Genomic DNA, 25,943 nt, shown 5'->3' with positions numbered 1-25,943 from the left:
TGACCACGGAAAAAATTAATTTTTCAAATCGCTAGGGAGCGTTCACATATGATGTCACGCTTTATTTCAAGCTTTTTTAACCCCCCGTACCCCTTGTCACGCTCAGTTACGATTTAACGAGCCCCCACCTATAATATTACGTCACGTTCTTTCGACCGCTCCCCATTCACATTTTTAAAAATAATTCTAAAATACTTTTCGGAATCTTTTCAAAATATTAGAATCAAACGTTAAATGAACATAAAAAATATAAACCTTACTACTAACATTTTTTTTTTATTCTTCTCAATGAATATATCAAACAGCTCGGATATATATGTACTTAATGCTTTTCAGTTTGTTAATTAAAAAGAAGAAAATCCTCCGTGACATCACGCGCAGAATGTTTCGTCCCCCGTATGTCACGATTTGTCACGCTTGACAAGAACCCTTCCTGCCCCTCGATTCGTGACATCATAAGTGAACGCTCCCCTACAGAATCGTTGAACAAGTGCAATAAAAACTCGCGTACATAAAAAAATTCATTGCGACGAACATAGGTAGAACCTCCTTCTTTTTGAAGTCGGTTAAAAATAAGGGCGATAGAGCTTCGGATCTTTTTGGTAATTATTATTTTCAAAAACATGCCAGAATGTATGTCTGTTCTTAAGAAGCAATTGTTAAGTAATACGTTTACATTAACAGTGTTTCCTGAATATTCCTAAATTTTAGCTCTGGCATTATTGTAGATACAGGTCAGCAGATGGTACCGAAACATTATGAAAGTGTTTACTTTTTTCTTTCCTTAAATACAGTAAATTAGAAAAAATACATTTAAGACAAAGCTCAATTTAGTTAGATCAAAGATTATTTCTAATACTGTTTTACAATGGAGTATCTAATTGTACGAGAAACAATTTAAATGGTTCTGGTGTATGGAGAAGTTGGCAGAAATCTTGATAATGCTCTCAATCTCTACGCTCAGCGTTTTCCAAATAGAATTGTATCACGTGCTTCATTTTATCGTACTATTACAAAATTTACTACTGATGGAAGTGTTCAACCTAAGAAAAAGACCCGTACAACAACAGTCGCTGTAGAAAATTATGAAATTGCTGTATTAGCTGCAGTGGCTAATAACCCTCACGTTAGTACACGAGAAATTACTCGTGATTCCGGAATGTCTCAGAGCAGTGTTTGGAAAATTTTGAAACGTAATAAATTTCATCCGTATCATGTCTCTTTACATCAAGAACTTCATGGGGTTGATTTACAAAATCGGGTAACTTTTTGTCAGGCATGTGAACAAATACAAAAAAATCCCACCTTTTTTCGATATATATTATTCTCTGACGAGTCATCTTTTATGAACCATGGAATAGTTAATCGAAAAAGCATGCACTACTGGAGTATTGAAAATACGCAGTGGCTTCGTGAAGTTGAACACCAACGTTCATGGATTGTTAATGTATGGTGTGGAATATTTGGCAGCAAACTGATCGGTCCCCAGATTATCGAAGGCAGCTTAAATAGTCCAAATTATCAAGGCATTTTGGAAAATGAACTGTCAATATTGCTTGAAGACTTGAGCTTAGAAATATGGCAGAAAATGTGGTTTCAACATGATGGTTGTGCGGCTCACTATTCAGCGGTAGCACGAGGAGTTCTTGATCGTGATTTCCATGGTCGCTGGATTGGTAGAGGCGGTCCGATGAATTGGCCTGCAAGATCGTCAGATCTTATTTCACCAGATTTCTTTTTGTGGGGCCATCTGAAAGACAAAGTATACAAAGAAAAACCAACAACACGTGAGAATATGATTGACCGAATTACAAGTGCTTCTGCTGAAATTCAAGAAGATACACTTCTCCGTTGTGTAAATTCATTTGAATTACGGATTAATAAGTGCATTGAAGCCGAAGGTCATCATTTTAAGCACTTACTTTAATTAAAAGATGATTCCCTGAGTACCTCGAATCGTGAGAGGCGAGGGAACTCACGTTAATCAAACACCTTGAACGGAACAGAAAACTGCTACGTCTACGTCGTTCTTCGTTACTCTTAAATTAGCAGTTTGTTTTAAGACTAATTTCGAGCATTGCAGAATCGTAAGCGTGCATTCTCAGTAACAGTAAAATGAAGAAAAATTGAATTTCGTCGGTTACAGCGCCATCTATCGCGAAATGAATCCAAATATTTATCCAAAGAATCCGAATATGCAATAAAAAATAGGGGTTCCCATTTAAGATTTTAAACTTGACCCCATCCCCAGGGGGCGGTGTGGGTGAACCGATTTTAATACCAGTGTATGTACGCAGGGTCCCACTGGGAGAAGCCGCCATTTATGAAAATGGACACAGCTAATGGAGATCGCGGTAAATCACGCCTATTGTCACGTCTCACATAAACTGTCGTCCAAACAAAAAAGTTATTTAAGTGCTCTCTGAGTTAAACGAAGATACTCAAGAAAACCCATGTGCGCTAAGAACTTTTATAGGAACACATTTTCATTAATGCAAGTTCCCTTTTTTTTGGACAAACGCATGTGATCTTTCTGATTTTGAAAGAAAAAATTGATTATTTAAACATTGGACATCTTTGTTCGATTCGACATATTTACAACTTGAGACTTTACGTACAGCACGTACTGGCACATGCGGAGTTTTGATTTTGTACAAAGTAGCGTGCTCGGCCACTTTTGCCAGACGAAAGATTCGCAAAACACTTTACTTATATTCTTCCCTTGTATATTTCGTGACGTATTCGCCTTCTCTTACAAATTTTAGGCACCGCAAAGTTCTTTCCATACATTTTTATATTGCATTTTGTCCATTTGCTCAATATTCGGAATTTTAAACAATCATTTATCATTATAAATAATAAATAATTATAATGATAACCATGATAGTCAGACGCAGCTTACTTACAAATAACTTTGGTCACAATTTGGGGGGATCCAAACGTAAACCTAAATTGTTTCCAATTGGAATGCATAATATTGCGCATTATTCTCCACTGAGTACTCGCGTACTGCGGCCCTTCCGAGGTATACCGAGGCGAGAGTTGCAACCGTCTTTCGCCCTGCCCCTTGAGAAAAATGTGAAATATCTCATTTAAATATTTGCGTTAAAAAATTAATTTGTTATTCACTTTCTGGTCAGAAACGCCATACGTTCCGTGCACTGATGACTGCTTTTTTAAACACTTTCGGTCTCAATTTTTTAGCTGGGGGAGATGACCTTACAGTAAATAATGCAAACTGAAGTACATATTCATTGAATAAAAGCACACATGTTTATACGTAAACTAATTTATTAAAAATTTGTTCACATGTACGGTATATTATCTATTCATTAAACGGGATTAATTGTTTTACAAACAATAGTACCTATGTTTAATTACTGATTATATAATGTAGGTCTGCCGTGTATTTTAAGTGTGCAAAAGTTTCCAAAGGCTCAGCAAATTTTTAAAGTAATTTCCAATTTCATAAATGTATTTCAGTTTTATGAGGTATAGAAAAACCAGTGTTGTCGCCATGAAACCTGAAGATATTGATCAAGCAGTTTAAAATATTGTTATAGGGATATAAAATGAAACTTTTCCGTGTTCGGCTGTTTTATATTGGTAAAAGAATTGTTCTATACACCCTATTATGCAAGTTAGTATCATTTTAATTTAAAAGCCTATAATATTAAACGTTTGAATTTGAATGTTGAAAACATGGAATTTGGAAAACCTATATTTTTCGCAATTCAATGGTCATTCAAAGATGAAAAAATCTGTAGCAACCCTCTGATGGTTCATAATCTCAGTCATGGTTTAAACATGGAGTCATATATGTAAAATCCTAGTGTTCGTTTTCTTGCAGTGTTCCGTGGACGCACATCCTCGTCGGGAGTCGCAGGTTCGACAACTAGCCTGGCTGGGCGAAGGAGTATGGGTTAGCATCAGGCTAGACTCAACCTTGAGATTATATCATGCCCACACCCATCAGCACCTTCAAGATGTGGACATTGAGCCATATGTTAGCAAAATGCTCGGAACCGGAAAACTAGGTTTTTCCTTCGTCAGAATCACTGCCCTGCTCATCTCCTCAAACAGACTCTGGATCGGAACTGGAAATGGGGTTATCATTTCTGTTCCTCTCTCCGAAAGTAATTGCAATTTTTAAAAATTTTTTCCACCGGCTTTGTTGAATTAAAAAAGAGACTTGAAAATGATTTGTAATGTTTTTATTGGATACAGGTGCTGGCGGGTCCATGGCCATTTCGAGAGCACAAACCAGGGGAGGAAAAGGCGACACCCCAGGGGTTGGAGTTCGAGTATACGCTTCAGATCATGGTGTAACTCCAGGAAGCTTTGTGCCTTACTGCAGTATGGCTCACGCTCAGCTTAGCTTCCATGGACACAGGGATGCTGTAAAAATGTTTGTCGCCGTCCCTGGTATGTTGAGTTTCATATTTTGAAAAGTAAGGAGCGTTCATAGCCGAATTTAGGTCTCAGACCGCTCTAGGCTTCCCTAGAAACTTGTTGTCCTTTTTCAATTTTGATGACAAGGTTTTTCGATTGTAAAGTTGAAAAGTCAAAAAAATCAATGCAAATTAAAATAGACATTTTCTGTAATAATAAAAAAATGTCACGCCACCGGGACGCTACTAAACATTTGCCGCCCTAGCATGCATTTTTGAGCTCTGGATTAAATACGGCACTGGTTCAGAGATTAAAAAAAAAATCAATTTTTAAAGGGAATTGGGGCTGATTATTGATTGATTTCAGGGCATGGAGGCCACAGTGTGATTTCGGATGGATCCCAACCTGCAATGCTAGTCCTGTCTGGTGGGGAAGGTTACATCGATTTTAGAGTTGGTAAGTAACAACCAAATTATGCAAATTTATTTAACCTTTTACCATCTTTGAGTGTACTTTAAAGATTTTTTCTTAGAATCCATCAATGTTTTGATGTGATGTGCGATTGGTAATTTCAGCAGATGAAGCAGAGGACGAGAGCGACGTAGCAACACATCTGATTGTGTGGCAGATGGTCAGGTATGCCCCCAGAGAGTATTAACGACAAACTCAATTTCTCTCGAGTTGCAAGTTCAATTCTTTCATTAGTTTGCAAACTTCTCTCTTCTCTGATCTTAACTCTAATACCAGTTGACCGTCCCTTGACGAGAAACGACTTCTTTGGAATGTTTCGCTTGAAACAAAACTAACAAACATCTCAATTATGCAATCGTAGTTAGGGCGTATCTAACAAAAATTCTGTGATGCTTGGAAATGTACAAAGATATTTTATATGTACTAGCAAAGCGTCTTCTCTTTATTAATCTAGGTTTTAGTCCTCACTTCCAATTAATTTTTCAGCACTCTTTTCAAACCATGCCTCTGGAGTTCGAAACATTATTTTGGTGTTTTTTTTACCCTTTGCGATTGTCTAAAAGGATTTTTTGTGTGTATATATCATTATAGTTTTCGGACTCGTTAGGATCCTGACTTTCATCCTCCCGATATCCTTTTACTCTCTGGGGGTTGGGCGACCAACGAGCTGATCCTTAACTAGTAATATGGCGTGTGGGTCGAAAGAAAATTAGAAATATAAAATGCTAAATTGCTAAAAATGCGGATAAGCCATAATACGAAAGATTTTACTGATGAGAAAAAAATTAAACATGTTTGATCCGACCTTTTTGAGGAGATGGAAACATTTCAAATGCTTAACAAGATTCAGGTAGCAACTAAGTGTGTACAAATTTATAAAGAATGGAATTGAAAATTGAATTAAATTTGATTTTAATTGTAAACAAGTGACAAATTTGTGAACATTGTGTTGACACCGAGTGGCAGCCTGATAATTTTAAATGGCTATTGGGAGCATCACATTTCCAGAATAAAAACTAAATTTAAATTCCACGTAACTTTATGTGATTTAAGGGCATGTGAAACAGTTTCCGCGGCTTTTTTCCACAAAAATGAAAATTAAAAAAAACTGAATTCGGAGATGCTATAAAATATCATAACGAACGTCCCCGGACTCTTTTTTGAGGGATATAATTACAAAAAAAATGATTGTGCTAAATAAAAATTGTATGCATATGCATTATTTTGAGGTTACGTCGTTTTTCATCTCTGTCTTTTCGATAATCTGGATTTTATTTATGAAATAAACTTTTCTGATTGCCTGCAAACAAAGTTAGTTCCAGGAGGTCAGTTACTATGTTTATTTGTAAGTCCAAAGTTTTCGGCCAAAAATATTGTGTAGTTTGGAAGCAACGCTCGGGTGAATTGTAATACACATAACTTCGAAATATACACACACGTTGTTAGCAATATCCAAAAGTTTTTGATAAAAAAAAAAAAAAAAAAAAAAACACAAGAAAAGTGTGTGGGGACGTCCGTTAGCATGTTCGCTATCATTTCCCAGATTTTGAAGGCAAAATATTTCGTATCCTAGGAAAAAATCCGGGGGAATCTAACACTGAAAAAATCGATACCATTTCCCAAGCGCTATGCAAATTAATCATATTTTGCTAAATTAAAACTTTTTTGAATTAACCTACAAAAAAAGTGTGTGGGGACGTCCGTTAGCATGTTCGCTATCATTTCCCAAATTTTTAAGACACAATATTTATTATTCTAGAAAAAAAGCCGGGGGAACCTAAAACTGGTAAAATCGACAATTTTCTAAGTATAACATGCCCTTAAAGTGGTAACTTACCGTCTAAGTAGGAAACCTTTAGCAATAAAGACAATCAATCTTTTCTCATTAAAAATGGATGAATAAATTGCTTGTTCTTTCAAATAATTTTTAAATCTCTTTCAAAGGGGACGTTTCAAATGTTTTCAACAGTAACAACGGTATAGCATGAAAACGAGCCAAATTCTACCTCAATTTTTTGCATGGCAAAATCTAGGCATACTTTTGTGAATAAGGGTCGGTCCAAAATAAAGATACAGCGGATTACTAAAATTATTTATTTCGGCCCAGCCTATTAACTAGTTTGCATCGTGCTGTACAAAAGGCTGAAAGATCATTCTCTGCATTCTTTTTCGTTGATTTGTATTAATCCTACATTAAAAAAATATATTAAAATCAAATTATTTTTTAGGTGACGGCGATGAAACTGAGGATGGGATTGAACGCTCAGGTGCATCTGCAGTCTCGAATTCAGAGGAGCAAGGAGAGCAGAGTCACCTGATCGTTTGGCAAGTTCAGTGTCCGACTTCTGCACTGGTCAACACCTAGTCTGCCACAGAAACCGGAGGTTCTTTCCAGGGTGACCGGCCTAGCTACTGTCTTTTTACAATGATTCATTGATCTACGGAAAAAAGGAAACTTAAGTTAGGGCCACTTTCATCCTTTTAAAAACTAACCTGAGTAAATTAAGTATCTTTTTTTCTGTGAATACCACATCGACTGGTAGATCAAATGAAGATTGTTGCTCCAAGTCAGCTTGCTGAATTTAGGTAGCTACGTGTATTAATGCCGCGATAAGCGTAGTGTACAGGACTAATTTGTTGAATTTTTTTAGAAGGTATATTACGATCTTGGTTTTTACCAGCGATGATTTTTACTGAAAGGTCTTTTTGGACTTTCCTATCGATGTATCTCCAAGGTACATCCACTATCTTCGAAACAGTATCCACGAGTCGCAATCTGATATCGCGATCGATGAATTCTAGATATTTTCTTTTTTTAATTATTTGAGACTTATATATAAATACATACATTATATATATCTGTTTATAATATGCTTACGAATCGATTGTCGGCATGATAAGATCTATTGTAAATCGTTTATAGAGATAAAATAATAATTTATTCGCGAATCGTGTAATTTATGAGCACGTATATATTACACGCCCGTGACAGGGATGTGTGCAATTTTGCGTTGAATGTGGAGAAAGATTATTCAAGATTTAGTGTCCAGCGCGAATCGTCGTTTGATAGTTTTCTAGTTTACACAACGAAATTTAACAGAATTAGATAGAAGCAATCAGGTCCTTTAAAAAATATCCGATCCTAAATCCCACCTTAAATTTATGATCTGATTTAAAATTTTAAGATAATATTTCGGAGTTTGAAATCAGCGAACCACGCCGATGCAGTGGCAAGCTTAATTCCTGGTTGTAAGTTAACATAGACTTATATTTTTGGCGATTCACTTTTTGGATGAGGGAGGTTGCACCGAACTAAATTGCTGTGCAACGCTGTTTGAAACCTATTTTCACAAGAGAAATTAATCTTTTTTTGGCGTTTCCAATTTTTGAACGGACTGATTTAGGGTCGGAGTGACGATAAAATTTTACAAAGAGGGGAATTAGTTTTTGTAAAGCGGTCAGTTTTTTAATTGCTTGAGTTCAAACGTCGATTTACCCTTTGGGAAAAAATCCTGGGTATTTAATAGCTAGTTTTTCAATTTCGAATGATCAGCGTTTGTAAATTATGTAATGTCGTTATTGGCGTCCTTTTTTTTTTGACGCGTTGTACTCACTCCTCGGCCGACCACAAGAAAAAGCTAGCTTTTCCGCACTTCTTTCTCATGAACCTTCTACCAAAGATAAGGTTTACATAACAAGTAGAAAATCGGCTCTAGGGAATTTTACGTATTACATGTTTAACTCGGCTTTCAGTGTCGAACGTGGATTGTACCTGGCTCGCGTGGAGCTGCAACGGCATTAATAAAGTTACAAAGGAAATTACCAAGGTGCAATCATATTTATATCCATCCTTTGTAGAAAAATCATTTTTAGTTTTTTGCAGGCTACGCTTAAATTCTTTTTTATCAAATTTTTACTGCATAGTTATTTTATGTTTATTTTAATACAAGTTGTTTAGCTATTTTCTTCATTTGTTTAATTATACAAGATCAAAAAATCAATATCAGATCAAGTGATTCAATAGATTTTGTTAAATCAGAGAAGGTACTAGATTTGTGTAAAAGAGTGACGCCAAAGTTCGCCTATTTTTTTGGACCTCCCTAGCTATCTGGTGAAAAAATATAAAAATATATTACAGGTATCAAATTACTTGTCATTGAAAATCAAAATGAGCATCGCTTTTCGTTTCTTAAAAAATTCAAAACATTACCCCTATTTAGAGGTTGAGAAGATGCAAAAAAATAGAAAATACCACTAATTATAAAAACATTTTTCACATTAACCCCTTATTGGTCAAGAAAATACGTGATTGTACTTTTGTAAGGTTTATTTTATAGAAAAAATACAATGATAAATGATTGTATAATTAGTGGTATTTCCTATTTTTTAATTTTTTGGGGTCTTCTCAGCCCTTAAATAGGGGTAATTTTTTTTTAGTTAAAAAAAACGAAAAGCGATGCTCATTTTGGTTTTTAATGACGAGTAATTTTATACCTGTAACATATTTTTATATTTTTTCACCAGGTCGCTTGCGAGGTCCAAAAAATAGGCGAAAAAACAGCTTATTTTGTCGTCACTCTTTGACCCCCCAAGTTTGGTCAAATATCGACATTTTGAGACCCCCTGAATCCGACAAACAGGTTTTTATGAATTTTTCCATCTGTTCGTTCGTTAGTGTTAAAGCTTGGATTGTCCTTTGGTACACTCTTTTATTATCTTAAAAGGAAGGTCAAGTTCGTTAGCCAGCCATTTTGAATACAAGTTGCTGAACTGTTTTCTTAATTTGTTTAATTATACCAGATCAAACGTGACTAGATGAGTTGAATTGAAAAATTCTAATATTTAATTATTTCAGCCTTTAAAACTGTATTTAAAAACGATTTGAATTTTAAAACGTACGATTATAAATTGAGACTAAAAAATCAAAAATTGTTTAAGTAAATGACACAAGGTGTTGGTCCCTTTTGAAATTAGTGTACAAGGAGGATGCAGAGTTTTTCGCCTATTCTCCTGTGTTTTCCGTTTTTCTCTATTCTAGAACCAATTTCCCCTTTTCTCTTTAAATAAGAGATATTTGAAAATACATTTGTTCTTTTCACATCTGCATCATTATTTTACTCAAAACAAGAATATGCTACCGTCTGTACTGAAAGTTTTTTTTAGCCTACAGAATATTCTATTATAATTAATTAGTTTTTTAATTTGAGTAATGCCAAATCAAATTATTTAGGATGTAAAAAAAACTTTGAAGCTAAATTAAATATTTTTTAAATCAACTATAATAAAGTATGGTCTGTCTGACGACATTAAAGAGTTCTTACTTTAAATTTGAACAACGATTTTTATTATGTTAAGATATATTATAAAAATTATTATCTGACTTTAGAATAATTTAAAGCTAGCTAAAATAGTGTTAAAATTATATATTTTTTGCTAGGAATAATGGAAGACAAACTGGATTTTCTATCAATTACAACTAAATAAAAACACAATTTTTATACAGTTTTTAAAACGGTTAAATTAGAAGACTTCAAATCAGAAGTGTGTGCAAATTAAACATTTCAGCTTGAAAATGCTTCAAATCGAATAATATAAAATTAAAATGATCATAATTAGACCATTTTAAAGTTAAATCTTTAAAACTGAACAGTTACTGAAAGATTTCAATTTTATGTTTTTCAATTGCAATAGCAATATCATTTTAATTTTAATATAATATATTGACCAACAAATAATTCTAAACGTTTTAATTTCACGATCCTAATTTAATTGAATACATGCATTTAAAAAGTAACCCTATGTAATTGTTAGATTAGACGAAAATTCAAATAAGTATTACAAGATTGACAACTGATCATTTATAGATTGGATAAGAATTTCATTAGTTATATCATTTTTTAAATGTTTAAAAACTATCAAAAACCAGCTTTTAACATTTCGGCCAATTTAAGTGCCAATTTAAGGAGGTAAAATTACTCAAAACATTCCAAATAATATTTAAATGAAGAAAAACCTAAGCTTTCCTTTGAGACCAAAACCAACAAAAAATAGTATTTTTTATTTAAAAATATATCTTCAGTTTTTTTTGATTAAATTTTTTTTATCCTTCGTGGACTCGTGGTATAATTTGAGAATGTTCATATTCAATTACATTAGTTCTTTTTTGCGTACGGTAAGACATTATAAATAGACACGTGTTTTAGTGCTTGGAAAATTTTTAACTAACAGCATTTAAAATTAAACAATTTTGATTTTTTAATATTGGAAAATTTCTAGATGTTTTAAATTTAAGAATTTATGAATGATTTACGAATATATCAGCTTTTATCGAAAAAATTAATATCTCCAGATGCGTAAAAAATATTGGCATCTTGAAAATATTGAAACTTTGAAATTGTTTTTTAAACAATTAGATTGAATCATTTCTTAAATTATTTAACAATTTTCAAATTTTTTTGGAATTTTTAATATTAACAAATTGTATATTACGGATTTTTAAATATTTTATGTTTTTAAAATGAGGAAAAAAACATCTTTCTACGTGAACACAAATTTGCATTTTATAGGCAAATTTTTTAGAGAAATGTTATAAATAATTTAGATTTAATTTGTATCCAAGGAATTTCAAAGTATTTCTATTTATTTTAATGGAACCTCACGATTTAAACAGGTTTTAATGAGTTTCAATAGAACTGCCGGAAATAATTGAATTGTATTTTACTGTATTTATTTGGATTTCAGCAGTTTCAAGCCATATGAAGAAATTCGACAATTTTCAAATGAGTTTAATGATTTTAAGTCATTTCGAATGATTCCAAATAATTTCAATAGATTTAGTTTAAAAAATGTGTGGAATACTTAATATTCTAAACTTGGCCATTATGTATTTGTGAAGTTTGTTTTTAATATTACAAAATAAAAATCCAGGGACGTTCACACACAATTGGCGTGAGCATTTTAGGGAATGAATGCAATTTTATTTCACGGGATTTCTTTGGACTTCAACAGTTTCTAATGATATGAAGAAATTCGACAATTTTCAAACGAGTTTAAAGATTTTAAGTCATTTCAAATGATTCCAAAGAATATCAATAGATTTTGTTATAAAAATTGGTAGAGCACTTAATATGGAAAAGTTTTCTATTATGAATTTGTAAATAGTTTGTTTTAATATTATAAAATAAAAATCCGGGGACGAATAGACACGATTCGCGTGAGAATTTTAGGGAATAAATTAAATTCTATTTAAAGGGATTTCTATCGATTTCAACAGTTTCTAGTGATATGAAGGAATTCGATAAATTCCAAAAGATTTAGAAGATTTTAAGTACTTTCAAACCATTCCACATAATTTCAAGAGATTTCCTTTCAAAATTTTTTAGAACTCTTAAAATATCTTAAAACTATTTTCAATCTGTATTTAAGAGGATTCAAAAGTGTTGTTTATAATTCATATTCAAAGTATGATATATAGTAAGGATGAAGTAACAAATCTAGGACAGAAATATTTAATTGTAAATTATAACAATCCTGTTGTTGGGAAATGAACTCCTTGAGACAAATTTAAATAATTTTTTAAAAATTGTTAATAATTTATCATTATCTCAGACCAAAACACTAACATCAAGCAAACAACATCGATTGGAATTAATTATATTTAATTATACTTATGATGATCATGCTTTAATGATTAATTAAGGAATTTTTAGAAGCGAAAATATTCTTGATTATGATAACGATTAAGAAAAATAGTTTATTTAAAAAATTCAATGTTTGAATGGGCATTTTTATATCACCGTGAATAGATTTTAAATAACGTGAGTATACTCAATTAAAAAAAAATTTAATTAAAGAAATCATTAAAACAATATTTTTCTTTTTTCCTGAAAACATTATCCTAGTTTCCCTTGTTCGAGATATTTCTGTGCTGTGATCCCTGTAGAAGTCTTCGTCATATATGTGAAATCATTGTAATGTTTATCAAATCTTTTGAAATACATAAAAATCTTTGAAATCTTTGGGAGATCATTGTAATCTTTGTGAAATATTTGAAATTTTTTGAAATAATCGTGGTATCTTTGAAATCATTGTAATTTTTGTGAAATATTCTGAAATCTTTGAGGAATCATTGCTATATCTTGGAATCTTTGTGAAATCGTTCAATTCTTTGTAAAATATTTGTAATCTTTGCGAAATCTTTTAAACGTTTTGAAATTTCTGGAAATATTTTTCGAACATTTTGAAACCTTTATAATCTTTGTCAAGTAAATGAAATCTACAAAGCTGTTAAAATCTTTTGAAATTTTACTTTTTGTGAAACGTGAAATCTGGTGTACACTCAAAGTCGTGTGTTCTACCCCACGGTATTGGACTTTAGAATTATGCATTGGAAATTGAATGATTTCGAATTCGAAAAAGTTATAAATTAAAAGTTTTCAACTCAGACGAGTTTCAAATAGAAACTTATTTAAAATTTCATAAGAGTTTGTGATATTTTAAGTCTTTCTTCTATAAATTAAAAAAATTCACTGCGATGTTATGATTGTTCTCGATCTTAAAAAAACTCCTGATCAAACAGCCACCCCGATCATAGAATCTTGGATACAACCTATCCAACAGTTATCACCAAAATCTGATAAACTAAATTGTTTATTTAAATTAAAAATCCAATTTTAAATACAGTATAAAATTTGACAGTCAATATAAAATTGTCCTAAATTAATCACGTTTGTGGTTCTTTTATTTTCCTATAAGTGAGCAATAGTCGACTCGTATTTGCGCTAAGTACTTGTTCAGAGCTAGCCAGTAGCTGAAGAGAAGGATTCGTGGGTACAAATTCTTCGGAATGATCTTCCTTAAACAAAGGAAACCAACAAACGAGCCTGCCATTAATTTTAAGATGTTTGGCCGAGAAAGTAAGCAAGTCTTCGAATATTTCATTCAAATCATAAACTACTTTCGAGGGAATGTGGGTTGCAACTTGGTGTGCCTCGATAGTCGAGCATATTTTTGACGACCCAACTCTTTCTGTTGATTCTCTCACGCCGTATGGAGGATCGGTAATAATTGCGTCTAAATTAGCGTTTTCCCTCCAGAGACGCAAGGCAAAATCGGCTACAACGACGTCTACAAAATTAGACATTATTCCGTACTGTTTCATGTTAGCTGCTACGTTTTCGTCGATTTCTCGATATTTTTGAGTTATTCGACTAGGTCTCGTTTTGCCATGAAGCATTAAATAGTCTATGTCGGTTCCTAGAGTGTAGCCACCAAATTGTGATGCTGCAATTAGAAGAGATCCAGTTCCTACGAATGGGTCCAGGACGAGGTCCCCGCTTTGTACTTGTGCTTGATTCGCCATCATCAAGGACAGCTGAGGATCCATTGATGTATTTCCTAACAAAATTGGTCAATTAAATCGATTAAATTAAATTACAGGGTACCAGGAATTCAAGATTATTATAGAGGGCGTCAGTTTTAATCGAGGAGAACAAAACCTCGCTAATTTCCCAGTTAATACAACAAATTATGCACAGTCATTTAAATTGATAGATTCGAACTCTTGAAGTTAAACTCTTTTGTCATTTGAAGTTATCGAAACCGATCTGTAAATTGAAACAATCAATGTGCCTATTTTGAATTTTAAAATTAAAGCTAAAAATTCTCTAATTCAAACGCTCAATAATTTAGACGTATAGAATGGAAGCTTTGAACACTGTTAAATTGGACAGTTTTAAATTAAATTCCGTTAAGCTGCAAGATTAAACGTTTTTTTGAACTAAAAACGCTACCATTTGCAATGCTCTAAATCATTTTGAGCAATTTTAAGCTAGAAACATCAATATAACTGAAATATTAATATAAACTGAAAGATTTTGTAAATCGGAAGTTAAATTATTTTAAATTTAAGTCATTACAAATAATCAATTTGAACAGTTAATATTTATACATCAAAATTTGTTTTGAAATTTTTAACAATAATGTATTAAAATTATTTTTTGAAGGCTGCGTCCAGTCGTCCCGAAACTCAGGGAGTTAAAAAAGGGAATGAACTAGTCCCGAAAATTCGAGACTAGTCAAGCTACTGGAAAATATCTAACTGCTCATCTCGAATTTCCAAGAGTTACCAGGAATCTAAAGAAAATTTGTTAATTGTCATAAAACCTTTCAAAATCCTTAAAAAGCTTTAATATTTTATTTCAAAATCTTCAAAAATCTACATTTTATTTTTCATGTTTTGGAATCTTTTCAAATTATAAATTATTTTTGAAAATTTTTCAAACCTTCTAAATATCATTTATAATCAATCACTCTTTTCTTAAGTCTTTTAATAAAACCAGCAAAGTTAAAAAATTAAATAAAAATTTTCCAGATTATATTTGTAAAATTTTTGAAAATCTACATTTTGTTAAAAATGTTTTGAAGTATTTTCAAATTCTCAATTATTTTTAAATCACTTTCAACATTCTAAACATCGCTTAAGTGTACTAGATTTTTTTAAAATTAATAATTGTTTAATTGTTATTTATTCATAAACAATTTGTTTTTTGTTTAAAAATCTTCTTACATATTCTGTTAAAAATAATTTTTCAAACTAAAAAATCACTTTTAATTTTCCCAAGAATCTCAAGAAAAATTTGTTATCATAAAACCTTTCAAAATCCTTACAAAAGAAAAAAAGGTTATTTCAAAAATTTCGAAAATCTATATTGTGTTTTGAATTTTTAGAAACGTGTTAACGTTTTAAATTAAGTTTGAATCTTTTCAAAACTTCTATTAAAATTATAACGTACAAAGTTTAAACTTCTTCTCTGAGATTTTAAAGATTCAAGACTTTCTGATTCAAACAATTTATTTGAATAGGTTTTAAAATGTAATAAAAGTGTTTAATTATTAAGCTACTAATTTGAAATTATTTTAAAATTAAAAATAGTTTATAAGGTTTCAATTGGACGTTTGCATTTTTTTAAGTAACTAAGCATTTCAAATTGTAACACTGCAACTCTTAACGTTAAAATCTGTAAATTGTTAAATTTCGAACAGACTCAGAAACAAAACGATCTTGTAAAATTAATTATTGTTCAATTTCTTAATACTCCAACTACCGTTTAATTTAAAAAATCATTAATCAGTTTATGTTTACAGTTAATCAACTTACATTTTTTAAACAAAATAAAATTTTAAATTCTATTCATTTTTATTTATTTACTTATTAAAGTCATCTTAACTGCATTTTTAAATTATTTAAATAGCAAATGTACCCTTAAAATGAATATATAAATTAAATTTGATTTAAATTGCATTTTATCATGTGATCTGAAATATGTGGTATTTCAAGTGATGGGACAGATTTTTTTATAACAATGTTTCTAGTTAAAAAATAAATTCACTATCATTTCCCGGTCTCGAACAGTTCTCGCTTCCCCGAACCAGTGGTCACCCTATTATTATTTGCAGGACTTCTAGGTACTGCAATCCAATTTTCCAAGTTTTGTTGCAATTATATATTAAATAATACTTTTATTAAAAAACTTAACAGGAAAGAAGTTGAAAATATCAGAATTCAATCTTGCGAACTGGTTTTAATAATGTTTTTACTCCAATTAATAAAATTACGAAACAAAGATTTATACCTATAAATTTGCGTGTTTTTAACGAGAATTTTTGAATGAGATCCCTCTGACCATCGGTGATCCACCTTCCAAAAAACAGGTGAAAAGGTTTTTGGGGACTGTAATTAGGATCCAGGCCATAATACTCAAAGTAAAACAACGTCAGGTCAGGATTGTTCAATTTAACAGGTCCTTCCAGCGAAAGATAATTGAACATCTCAATTTTCGCCACCTTTTCTTTCTGTGTAAAGTGTTTACAGAAAGTCTTGACAGTGATTTTAAACGACTGTTTTTTGTAAGTTTCGATATTGTCCTTAGTATACGTTTTTAAACAAGCATGAAGAGTTTCGAGTTCCTTAGACATCGCCCAAAGTTCCAAGCAGCAACGAAGTGAAACAGATCTGCTCGCGATTTGACGAACAATATCTTCAGAAGGTAACTCGACAATCCAAAAAGGATGTTCCTTTGGCTTCAAAATTGTCCTCACTGATATTTTAAACATATCGAGAATTGACTCCATCTCTGCCATTCGAAAATCCACGTGTTCGTGCGCAAACCAAAATAAATATTTTTTCCACTGAGTCCCCATTTTACATAAATTACATATACTAATTATTTTACACTTTTCGATTTGACCAGATTTCGCGCACTATTTTTTTAATGAGATTTTTACCCCGTAGGTATTTTTTTTAAATTTGTGATTCACTATCTGAAAAGTGGAATGTGTTTGTTTACAGCCTTTCCAACTGTACTCCGTGGAGGGCGTGGGGGATAGGCGAGAATGGGTTTTAGGTTATGTTTGCTATGACAATAGATCTAATTGTCCTCATTTCCTTACCCTAGACTATCCCTAAATGATTATGTAGAACTTTTGGTATATTAATTCTAAAAGATTGGTATCTCCGATTTATATTTTGATTTTGTTGATTTTGTCGAGATGAGGTTTTGTCAGAATAATTTAAAAAATATGAGATTATGTCAGATGGTTAGATTTTTCTTTTTTTCTTTGTTCCTTATAAGTGTGAATGAGGAATAGGAACTTTTTTCAATATTTTTTTCTTCCAATTATTTCACATCGACTTGTTTCTTTAAATAAAATCATAAAACCCGCCTCTCCCTACTCATCCCTACTCCTTTAGTTTATAAACAAGGAAAATAATCCGACTGACCAATCATTGCTTGGCAGAATCTATAAAAACCCTTCGGTTATCCGACTGATTTGTTATTCTACGAATACTACCGAAGTACACGAGACTGAATGAGAGTGCAGAAGAGAGGAAATTGTGTTTCTTTCAAGTTTTACACAGTTCAAGTGTTTTTTTTTTAAGTCAAGAGTTTAAAAGGCTGCATCATGTCGAGGGATACAGCAGCGGAGCAACTTAATAAATACAAGAGCAGTCTTCAGGTAGTGTAACTTTTGGTATTTTCTACACATTTTTCTGTTTATCATCTTCTATTGCGTGCCTTATCTTTCGATGTTTCCAAACCGGCTTCGCGCCTGCATTTTGACAACCTGACTTGTATGTTACATATCGGTTGCATCAGGGAAGCAATTGTCATAAATTATTTTTTAATTAGTATTATATAATCCGAGTTTTTCGTAGATGTTCACGAAAAAGGGTTGTTGGAATATAAATTTGTAATGGATTCTTTTTCAACAAATTGGGAAGAAGTATTTTTCTATAGTAGCATTTTATTACATGAATGATCCCCGATTTCAAATCATTTACGTGGCTGATTCCAGCAGTTTCCATTAAAGGAATATTTATGCAGAATGTAATGTTTTTATCTCAATTCTGAGGCAAACATTTCTTTGATGGATCATATAGTATGAAAAAAACAGCGAAGAAAAATAAACAGATAAAAAATATCAAAAATTAAAAATTGTATTCGTAAACAATGATTTTTATATTCATGAAATAAATAAAATATCATTTAAATTTCAGAAGAGGATTATGTTTTTTTAAGGGTGATTTATAATTATGTGTAAGAGTTTTTTGTATCAAGAATGTATTTAAGATGATTTTTGGGAAGAATATTTGTTTTCTGGGGAAATATGAAATTGAATGAAACTCATTTTTTGTTTGTAGAATATTAGGTTCCTTTCTTTTTTCCATATTATAATAGTTAGTATGCTTTAAAATTGTCATATTTATTTTGGGAATTTTTCAAGTGTAGGTACACCAAGGCAAAAAAGTAAAAAGTCAACGAAAAAAACCTGTTTGGCGCATTTAATATAAAAAAATTTGATAAGGATTTTATTGGACTGAATATTATACATTGTATAAATTAAGTTAAAAAAATATATTAAGCCTCATTAGTCTTTTATGTGAAAGAAATTTCGTTTTCAAAGTAGAAAAACAAGTTACGCCGATCCTGAATATCTCTCGTCGTATGTTTATCTTTCATTTCAAGACAGATACTTATTTCTATTTTTGGTGCTATTTGCGCGTTGGATTTAAGTCATCCTTATCATTTCAGGTTGATGATACTGCATTTTTATGATGCAGTATTTTGAAGGAAAATTCAGATTGATTACAAATAACCATATCTACAATCAGTGGCGTAGCATGTGGGGGGGGGGGGGGGGGGGGGGGGGGGGGGGGGGGCGTCATCCCGAAACGTTTGAAAATCTGCAATTCTAGGATATTTCATTAATAAACTCAAGCAACGTACAAAGAATTTCGGTAATTTTAGATAAAATCGTCAATTTTTAAACATTCTTAGGCAACAAATGTTAAAGAATGAGAAGTGAATTTGGATTTTCATACTAATATATATCCTTGTTTCAAAAATTCGGCATTTTATTGTAAATGTGTCACTCGGTATTTTTCAAGGTTTTATTTTCCAAAAATGCTAATTAATTCATAGCTTTTGGATTTAAATAAAAGAAAATTATTATTTCTATCTTGGGAAAATGTAAAGATATAACTCGGCAAATCGACGGCCTTTTTAATTTAAATCTCGGAAAATATATTCAGATCGACGATGTTAAATTGACTGTTTTGTGGAATTAGTAATTTTCAGACTCATTTAATTACCCACTTATTTTGTGAAATCAATAATTTTCTAGGCTTATTTAATTACCAAATTCTTGCTTCATTTTTTGATTTAAAATAAGCGTCTGAACATTTTAAATCTGAAATTTAATTAATCTATTTCAATTAAAAATGTCTTTCTCGGTTTGCAAACATTTTTCACAGTCAATAAAATAAAAGATTCGAACTCTAAGGCTAAGCATTTTTCCATTTGAAGTAATAAAAAACAAACTGAAAATTGGGGCATTCAAATGAGGTATTTTCACTTCAATCAACAGTTAACTTCACGTCGTAGATTGCTGAGGGGAAAACAAGGGACCAAATGCATGGGATTCAGTTCATTGTTGCCCTATTTTGCTAATATCTTCGTAAAAGCTAATTTTGTCTATTTAAGTATATTGAAAAATAGTTTATATATTTTAATTATTATTTAATGAAATCATAAAATGACAATAATGATTATTAATAATAAAGATATTACAAACATAAAGTTTTGTTCCATGCATTTGATCGATTGTTTTCCCCTCAGTTTTCAACAAGGTGACGTTAGCTGATGGTTGAAGTGAAAATACCTAATAGAAACTCTTAAGTTTTAACTTTTTAAATTGACGTTTTAAAAATTGTTAATTTAAATACTTTGTAATTAACTTTGCTAAATTATGGAGTTCAAAGATTCCAATTCAATTTCAATAATATAAACCCACATTATCATTTTCAATGCTCTAAATTCAAGAAAGAATCAATGAACCTTGAAAAGCTCTACATTTTTATTTTTAAATTTCGAGAAATCTACAAGTTGTTTTAATTTTTTCCAATTTAAAATTATTTTTTAAGTTATTTCAGAACTGCTATATATTTTAATAAGTAATGAATAGTAAAAAATGAATGTTCTTTATTCAAAATTTTCGACTTCAAATGCTTTTAATTTTTAATTGTTTATGACTTCAAGTCTGCATTTTGAAATTTTTAAAATTAAAAATATCAGATTAAAGTGAATGGCATCATAATTGAAAAAAAAACAATTCAACTAATTATTTTAAAAGCTGTTAAAATCGAAATTGTACAGATTTTTCTTCGAATGATTTGTAAATTTCCCAATTAAAAAATGAATTCTGCAAATAGACTGCTTTGAGGCACCAGATTTCACTTCGTCTGAAAACTTATATGTCTCTTCGAAAGATAAGCGCTTCCTCTTAATTTCCTTCGACATTTTCGTAATGCCTGATTAGGGACTGTTAATACTTTTTTGACTTTTTGTCTTTCATCGATTGCCTGATGATGAATTTATTTGACATGTAAATATTTTTGATTTTTAGACGCATAGTATAAACCACAATACTGACAGATTCTTCCTCATATAAAATAATATTTGAAAAAAAAATTAAATGCATCAAAAAAGCTACGTAATTTTACTGAGACCTCCTCCCCCCCTGCATGTAGCTCAGCATAGTCTGAGATCAGGACCCCCCCCCACAAATTGGCTACGTGATTTATGGACAGCCCCTTACACCTGATTACGCAACACATGACCTAAACACTGATTGACTGAAAACGAACTGAAGCGATTGTCCTGCGAAATTTTCGCCACTGACTGAAGATGACTGAAGCAGACGACATGATTAACCGTCGAGGATACCGCTCGCTTTTTCTTACACTCCTGCGTTGTTGTGGAGTTGCTCCTTTGACCAGCAGCGTCACTCTCCCGCCCCCTTGGACCACCTTGTCCTCTAAAACGGGAACTTTTCCTACGGGACTTCAGTGTATAATTCTATGGTTTCGTCTCCACCTCGAAAAGTAAGCTCCTCCGCTTCTGTGAATAATATTTTAATTTTTCGAATGAAAAGCAGTAAAATTGAAGCACAAAATCGCAGAAAGTTTAGCCAAAGACAGAAACATTTTTCAACATTATACTTGTAAAACGATGTCACTTTGATTTTCTTACAAAATTTTTTGTCTTCTCAATGAAAGAAAATGTGTGACAAAACAGAAATTATCCTCAACTTTCACTACGTTGATTTTAATTCCTCCGCACGTTCAACAAATTTTTCCAAAAATTTGAAAAAAATCATGAATATTCTGTAACAAATATTTAACGAATAGAGATTTGTTATACTTTAATTTAATGATTATTCGAATTAGTAGAATTAAAAATGTAAAAATGAATATCTCGGCTGTGGATACAGATTTTCAGCTGAACTCTAGCTTAAAAGAAGATGGCAGCTTTTATAGTTTATATTCTTTAAACTTGTAATTAAAAAAATGATAGAACCACAATAAAATGTAAATCTTCGACTTTTTGTGATTGATGTGATTGATCATGAAATGTGACTAAGAGTAGAACATCTTTTTTAACATATTTAGTCATTTCTTAAACGGTTTTCTGTTCCCAAAATCATGACAGTATGCAATTGTATTTTCAAATAATTTTGAATTGTTCCAACAATCATGATTCGTCTGAAAAATTTCGTTCTTCATTAAAAATTGTGACAAGTTTTTATCTGTCTACATAAATTATAAAGATTTGAAGAATACTTAGAGTAGAACTTGTTGCTTAACATATTTGGTCATTTATAAACAATTTTTGTTTGTTTAAACAATTTTTTTCTTCCTAGAATCATGAAGACGTATTATTGTATTGTACATTATATTATTATATATGAGTTTTCCAGTAGTGAAACTCATTAAGATCGTAATTATTCCGACGCTTTTGATTCAGTGATTAATAATTTGTATTGGCCGTTCAAATTTTAAGATGAAACCGGTGAATCGTGAAGCTTCCTCTAAGCTAGATTTCAGCCTAAAATCTTGATCCACAGACGAGATATTGTTTTTTTACAATAAAACGTCGCCGTCGGCCAATTCAACTTATTCAGTCGGCATTTATGACAATACTCCCCCCCCCCCATCCCCGGCATCCCATACGCTCGCTACGCACCTGTTTACAATATGTATTCCTCTCATGGCTCTGATCTTTCGACCTAACCCACTTGTATACTCTCTTTCATTCAAGAACGAACCGCTTCTCAGAATTCGAATGAATTTTCGTTTATTTTGGCGAATTAATCTTTCAATTATTTAATTTCGATTCATTGTAATCTCATGCATTTCTTTTCAATACCTTGTAATTCCTCTTTACTAACAAATATTTTAGGAAATTCAGTAGAGGTGTATAATGGATTCCTCATAATTTTTTCGCGATTCTAGAAAAATCATGATAGAAAATCATAATGAGAACATCAGTACAAAAATATCGAATTTGTAAATATTGAAAGAGTGGATATAAAGTATAAACTCAAGATTTATTTATTTAACGTAGGATTTTTATATTTTAAAGAATTTTAAGGAATCCCAGAGGGTTTCAACAAATTTCGAGGAACCTTCACGGATTTTAAGAGGTTTAAAAAGATTTTAAGGGCTTTCCAAACACGTCAACTGATTTAAAAAGATTTTATCGGTAGATTAAAAAAATGTCAAGGCATTTCGAAGAATTTTGTAGTATTTCTAAAGATTTCAAGATATTTCTAGTAAGTGAAATTCACAAAACGAAATCAATTGAATTAAATTTTAAGGGATACCTAATGATCTATAAGATTTCAAGGGATTTTAAGGTATATAAAGGATTTTCACAAGATTTAAAGACTTCAAGGACTTATAGGGATTTCCAAACAGTTATATTAATTTATTTTTCGTAATTTAAAAAATCCTATTTTAAGCATAACAGCGCGAAGTATATAATTTGGCCTGAAGAAAGGATTGTAGCTTTTTATTGTAAGGCATCTCAGAAAATAAATATACATTATAAACGGTCTGTTGAAAACCCAGCGCGAGTTGCACAATGAAAATTAAAACATCAAAGCCTAGAGAGCAGTGATCAATTTAAACTTTAACTATACTTAACTATGTAGAAAATTCAGAATACGAAGATTCATGGATAAACTGAGAGCTAAAAGAGATTTTTTTTGTTAATGTTTCATTAAAACTTTCCGAGTGCAAAGAATAACTTTCCGAATGCGTAGCTTTTTTTATTTTTTTTTATTTTTATTCGATGCACATTGAGTTTAGTTTTAATAAACAAAATTATATTTGTTGTTTCATTAGACTGATGTTTTAAGGAAATAATTCTCTACATTAATTTTTTGCGAAACAATCGGGTTATTTTAAATTAGTGATTTGCGAAACTCGTATTTTCATTGAGTTTGTGTACTTTAATCACTATTCACCAGTATCGAGAAAATATTTAATTCCATTGTCTTGAGGTTAACTTATTTTTTAAATTATAATGACGTATTTATTGAACCACAAACAAGCGATTTTTTTAGAATCACGTGTTTTCTTTTGGATTTTTTATTTATGATCTTAATCACGTAAAATTTAGTCTTTTTATTTTACTTATTTTTAAAATAAATAAGACGTTAGAAATTTAAACTCTGTAGTACAGTTACTTTTATTTAAAGTATATATGAGTTTAAAATAAGGGAGAAAATACTCTTAAACTGCTTTATAACATTCACTTATTATCGAAGTGACAACGTAATAATCAAGTGTTGTTCATTTTAAGCAAAAGTGGGCTACCTTGCGATCGATATAAATAATGCATTGGTCAGGGCCAGCAAATAAAATAAACTGTTTTTTCCATCAAAACTAGGTCAAGGTATAAAGTATATGATTAATTATTGGATGATAAGCATACAAAATTAATAATCCTGACGTATATAATTTACACAATCGGTTTTTATTCTTCATAAAAAAATAGTTCGAATTAAGTTGACTGTTATGTTATTTATTCGCATAATTTTTCGTCCATAGTCATTTATTAGATAATTATTCACTTCGACCTTTTTAACCAAAATAATTGAATAAAGATCCTTTATACTTGGCAGTAATTTACCTTTGTAAGAAATATGACGTGTTTTATTTTTTCCCTGAGAACGATTTGAAAATTCATTTATCATGTTGACCGAGTTGTTTTATACTTTTTCAATTACTTTTTGTAAAAGTTTTAACTTTTTTTATTTCGCTACCGAAAACTGATTTTCAAAACCTCTGAGAGTGTATTTTTAAAATTCGTGGACGATTAACTCAGAATTGGCTAACTTTTTTATGATATGCCGTATATTTGATAAATAAAATATATCAAATATTTATAAAATTTATATCAGTAGAGGTCTATAATGGATTCCTTATAATTTTATTATAAGGAATAAAAAAGAATGTTTGTTATTAAGATTTTTCAAATTCGATAATTTCGGATATTAATTAATTAATGAATTAATTAATTGAATAAAAATCAAATTCGATATTTTTGTACTGATTTTCTCATTATGATTTTTTATCATGATGGAATGATTTAATAATTTATCTAACATTTATAAAATAAAAAATCTTATATTCAAATTATTATTATAAAAAGGTGATAAAATTTAGTTAATTTTTGTAAGTTCAAAAGTTTTATACTTTTCCAATTTATACTTTATAATTAATTTAAAGATTAAGATGATACGCAACATAATTAATTCTAATTTCAATTTATTAAAACTTATTGTGTCTTAACTATTATTAAATTAAACGAATTATTTCACGTTCATTAATAGAGTCGATTGGGTTGTGATACGAAATTACAAAGTTATACTTTGGTTAATAATAATTTAAGCTTTTGAGAAGATTCTTGTTCACAATTTTGCCATAGTTATCTTTGGACTTTCTATTTTTAATCGTTTCCTTTTGTAATCAACAAACACTCGCTTAAAGAAATATTTCTAATTTCCTTTGGTGGCGTGTCAATGATTTCAGATTTTCCGTTATTATGGGTAAGTGTGATACGAGTAAGAAAATACTCAATTTCAAATTCGAGGACGAATTCGTTTGTCAATAATAAAAATAAAAAAATGAATTTTGAAGTGTACTTTTTTCATAAAAAAACTTTTATTCCTTCAAAAATACTTAAAAAACATAAAGCAACTATCCAAAAAAGAGGTTCAATAGCAGTGCAAATATTCAAGAATTGATGGAATAACAAATAAAACAAATAAATAATTGTCATTGTTAAGAACAATTGTTTAAACCCATTGTTATAATTTTACAATTAAAAATCTGCTTTTTCACGGAATGAACAGCTAATTATTTAGCAATGACTTCTTTCTTTGAATCGATGACATTTGAGAATTGTTTTTAAAATCTTAATTAACTTATTACTTTTTTAATGACAATAGCAACATTGAATCGTCATCGAAGTTTTTCAAAAATATTTAAAAAATTGTTATTAACAGCTGATCACGTTAAAAGCAAAGACTAAAATTGGAAAAATAGCCAAATGATACATTGTTAAATTAAGTGGGACGATGGTCGTGGGGGCTAAAGCGTAGGCTTTGGACCCACTCCTTCGGCTTGCGGGTTCGATTCCCGCCTCGCACTCGGGAAGAGTCTCGGTGGC

General features: G+C 30.9%; 3 protein-coding genes across 9 annotated transcripts in view; 2 read left to right on the top strand and 1 right to left on the bottom strand.

The window, feature by feature from the left end:
- Positions 1-8,686, top strand: part of LOC117177655 (JNK-interacting protein 3) — a 27,638-nt gene extending 18,952 nt beyond the window's left edge. For 4 of the 7 annotated variants that reach the window (XM_033368466.1, XM_033368461.1, XM_033368460.1 and 1 more), the window contains 4 exons: positions 3,851-4,136; positions 4,228-4,425; positions 4,759-4,848; positions 7,092-8,686. In XM_033368466.1, coding sequence (XP_033224357.1) covers positions 3,851-4,136; positions 4,228-4,425; positions 4,759-4,848; positions 7,092-7,228 — 711 coding nt within the window. In that variant the 3' untranslated portion in view covers positions 7,229-8,686. Of the gene's footprint in view, positions 1-3,833; positions 4,137-4,227; positions 4,426-4,758; positions 4,849-4,967; positions 5,029-7,091 lie in introns of those variants that run through there. The other 3 variants (XM_033368463.1, XM_033368464.1, XM_033368465.1) reach the window with 2 other exon arrangements.
- A 4,566-nt stretch (positions 8,687-13,252) lies between these two features.
- On the bottom strand, positions 13,253-17,300 carry LOC117178040 (tRNA (guanine(10)-N2)-methyltransferase homolog). Its single transcript, XM_033369243.1, has 2 exons — positions 16,497-17,300; positions 13,253-14,259 (listed from the first exon to the last, which is right to left on the bottom strand). The coding sequence occupies exons 1-2, from the start codon at positions 17,062-17,064 to the stop codon at positions 13,586-13,588; spliced, it is 1,242 nt and encodes a 413-aa protein (XP_033225134.1). The 5' UTR covers positions 17,065-17,300; the 3' UTR covers positions 13,253-13,585.
- Positions 17,301-17,826: 526 nt separating this feature from the next.
- LOC117177787 (catalase-like) overlaps positions 17,827-25,943 on the top strand; it is a 19,587-nt gene continuing 11,470 nt past the window's right edge. The window contains exon 1 of the mRNA XM_033368710.1: positions 17,827-17,880. Coding sequence (XP_033224601.1) covers positions 17,827-17,880 — 54 coding nt within the window. The remainder of the gene's footprint in view (positions 17,881-25,943) is intronic.

The sequence above is a fragment of the Belonocnema kinseyi genome, chromosome 8 (genome assembly GCF_010883055.1).
Source record: "Belonocnema kinseyi isolate 2016_QV_RU_SX_M_011 chromosome 8, B_treatae_v1, whole genome shotgun sequence".
Taxonomy (NCBI): Eukaryota; Metazoa; Arthropoda; class Insecta; order Hymenoptera; family Cynipidae; genus Belonocnema; species Belonocnema kinseyi.
The sequence above is the reverse complement of the archived record's forward strand: the minus strand, read 5'-3'. Positions and strand labels throughout refer to the sequence as shown.

Bases quoted from the DNA above. Each gene is read 5' to 3' on its own strand.
- LOC117178040 (XM_033369243.1), bottom strand. From the start codon at position 17,064: ATGGGGACTCAGTGGAAAAAATATTTATTTTGGTTTGCGCACGAACAC. The intron at 14,260-16,496 runs GTATAAATCTTT...CAATTTTGTTAG, and splicing joins AAAAACACGCAAATTTATAG to GAAATACATCAATGGATCCT.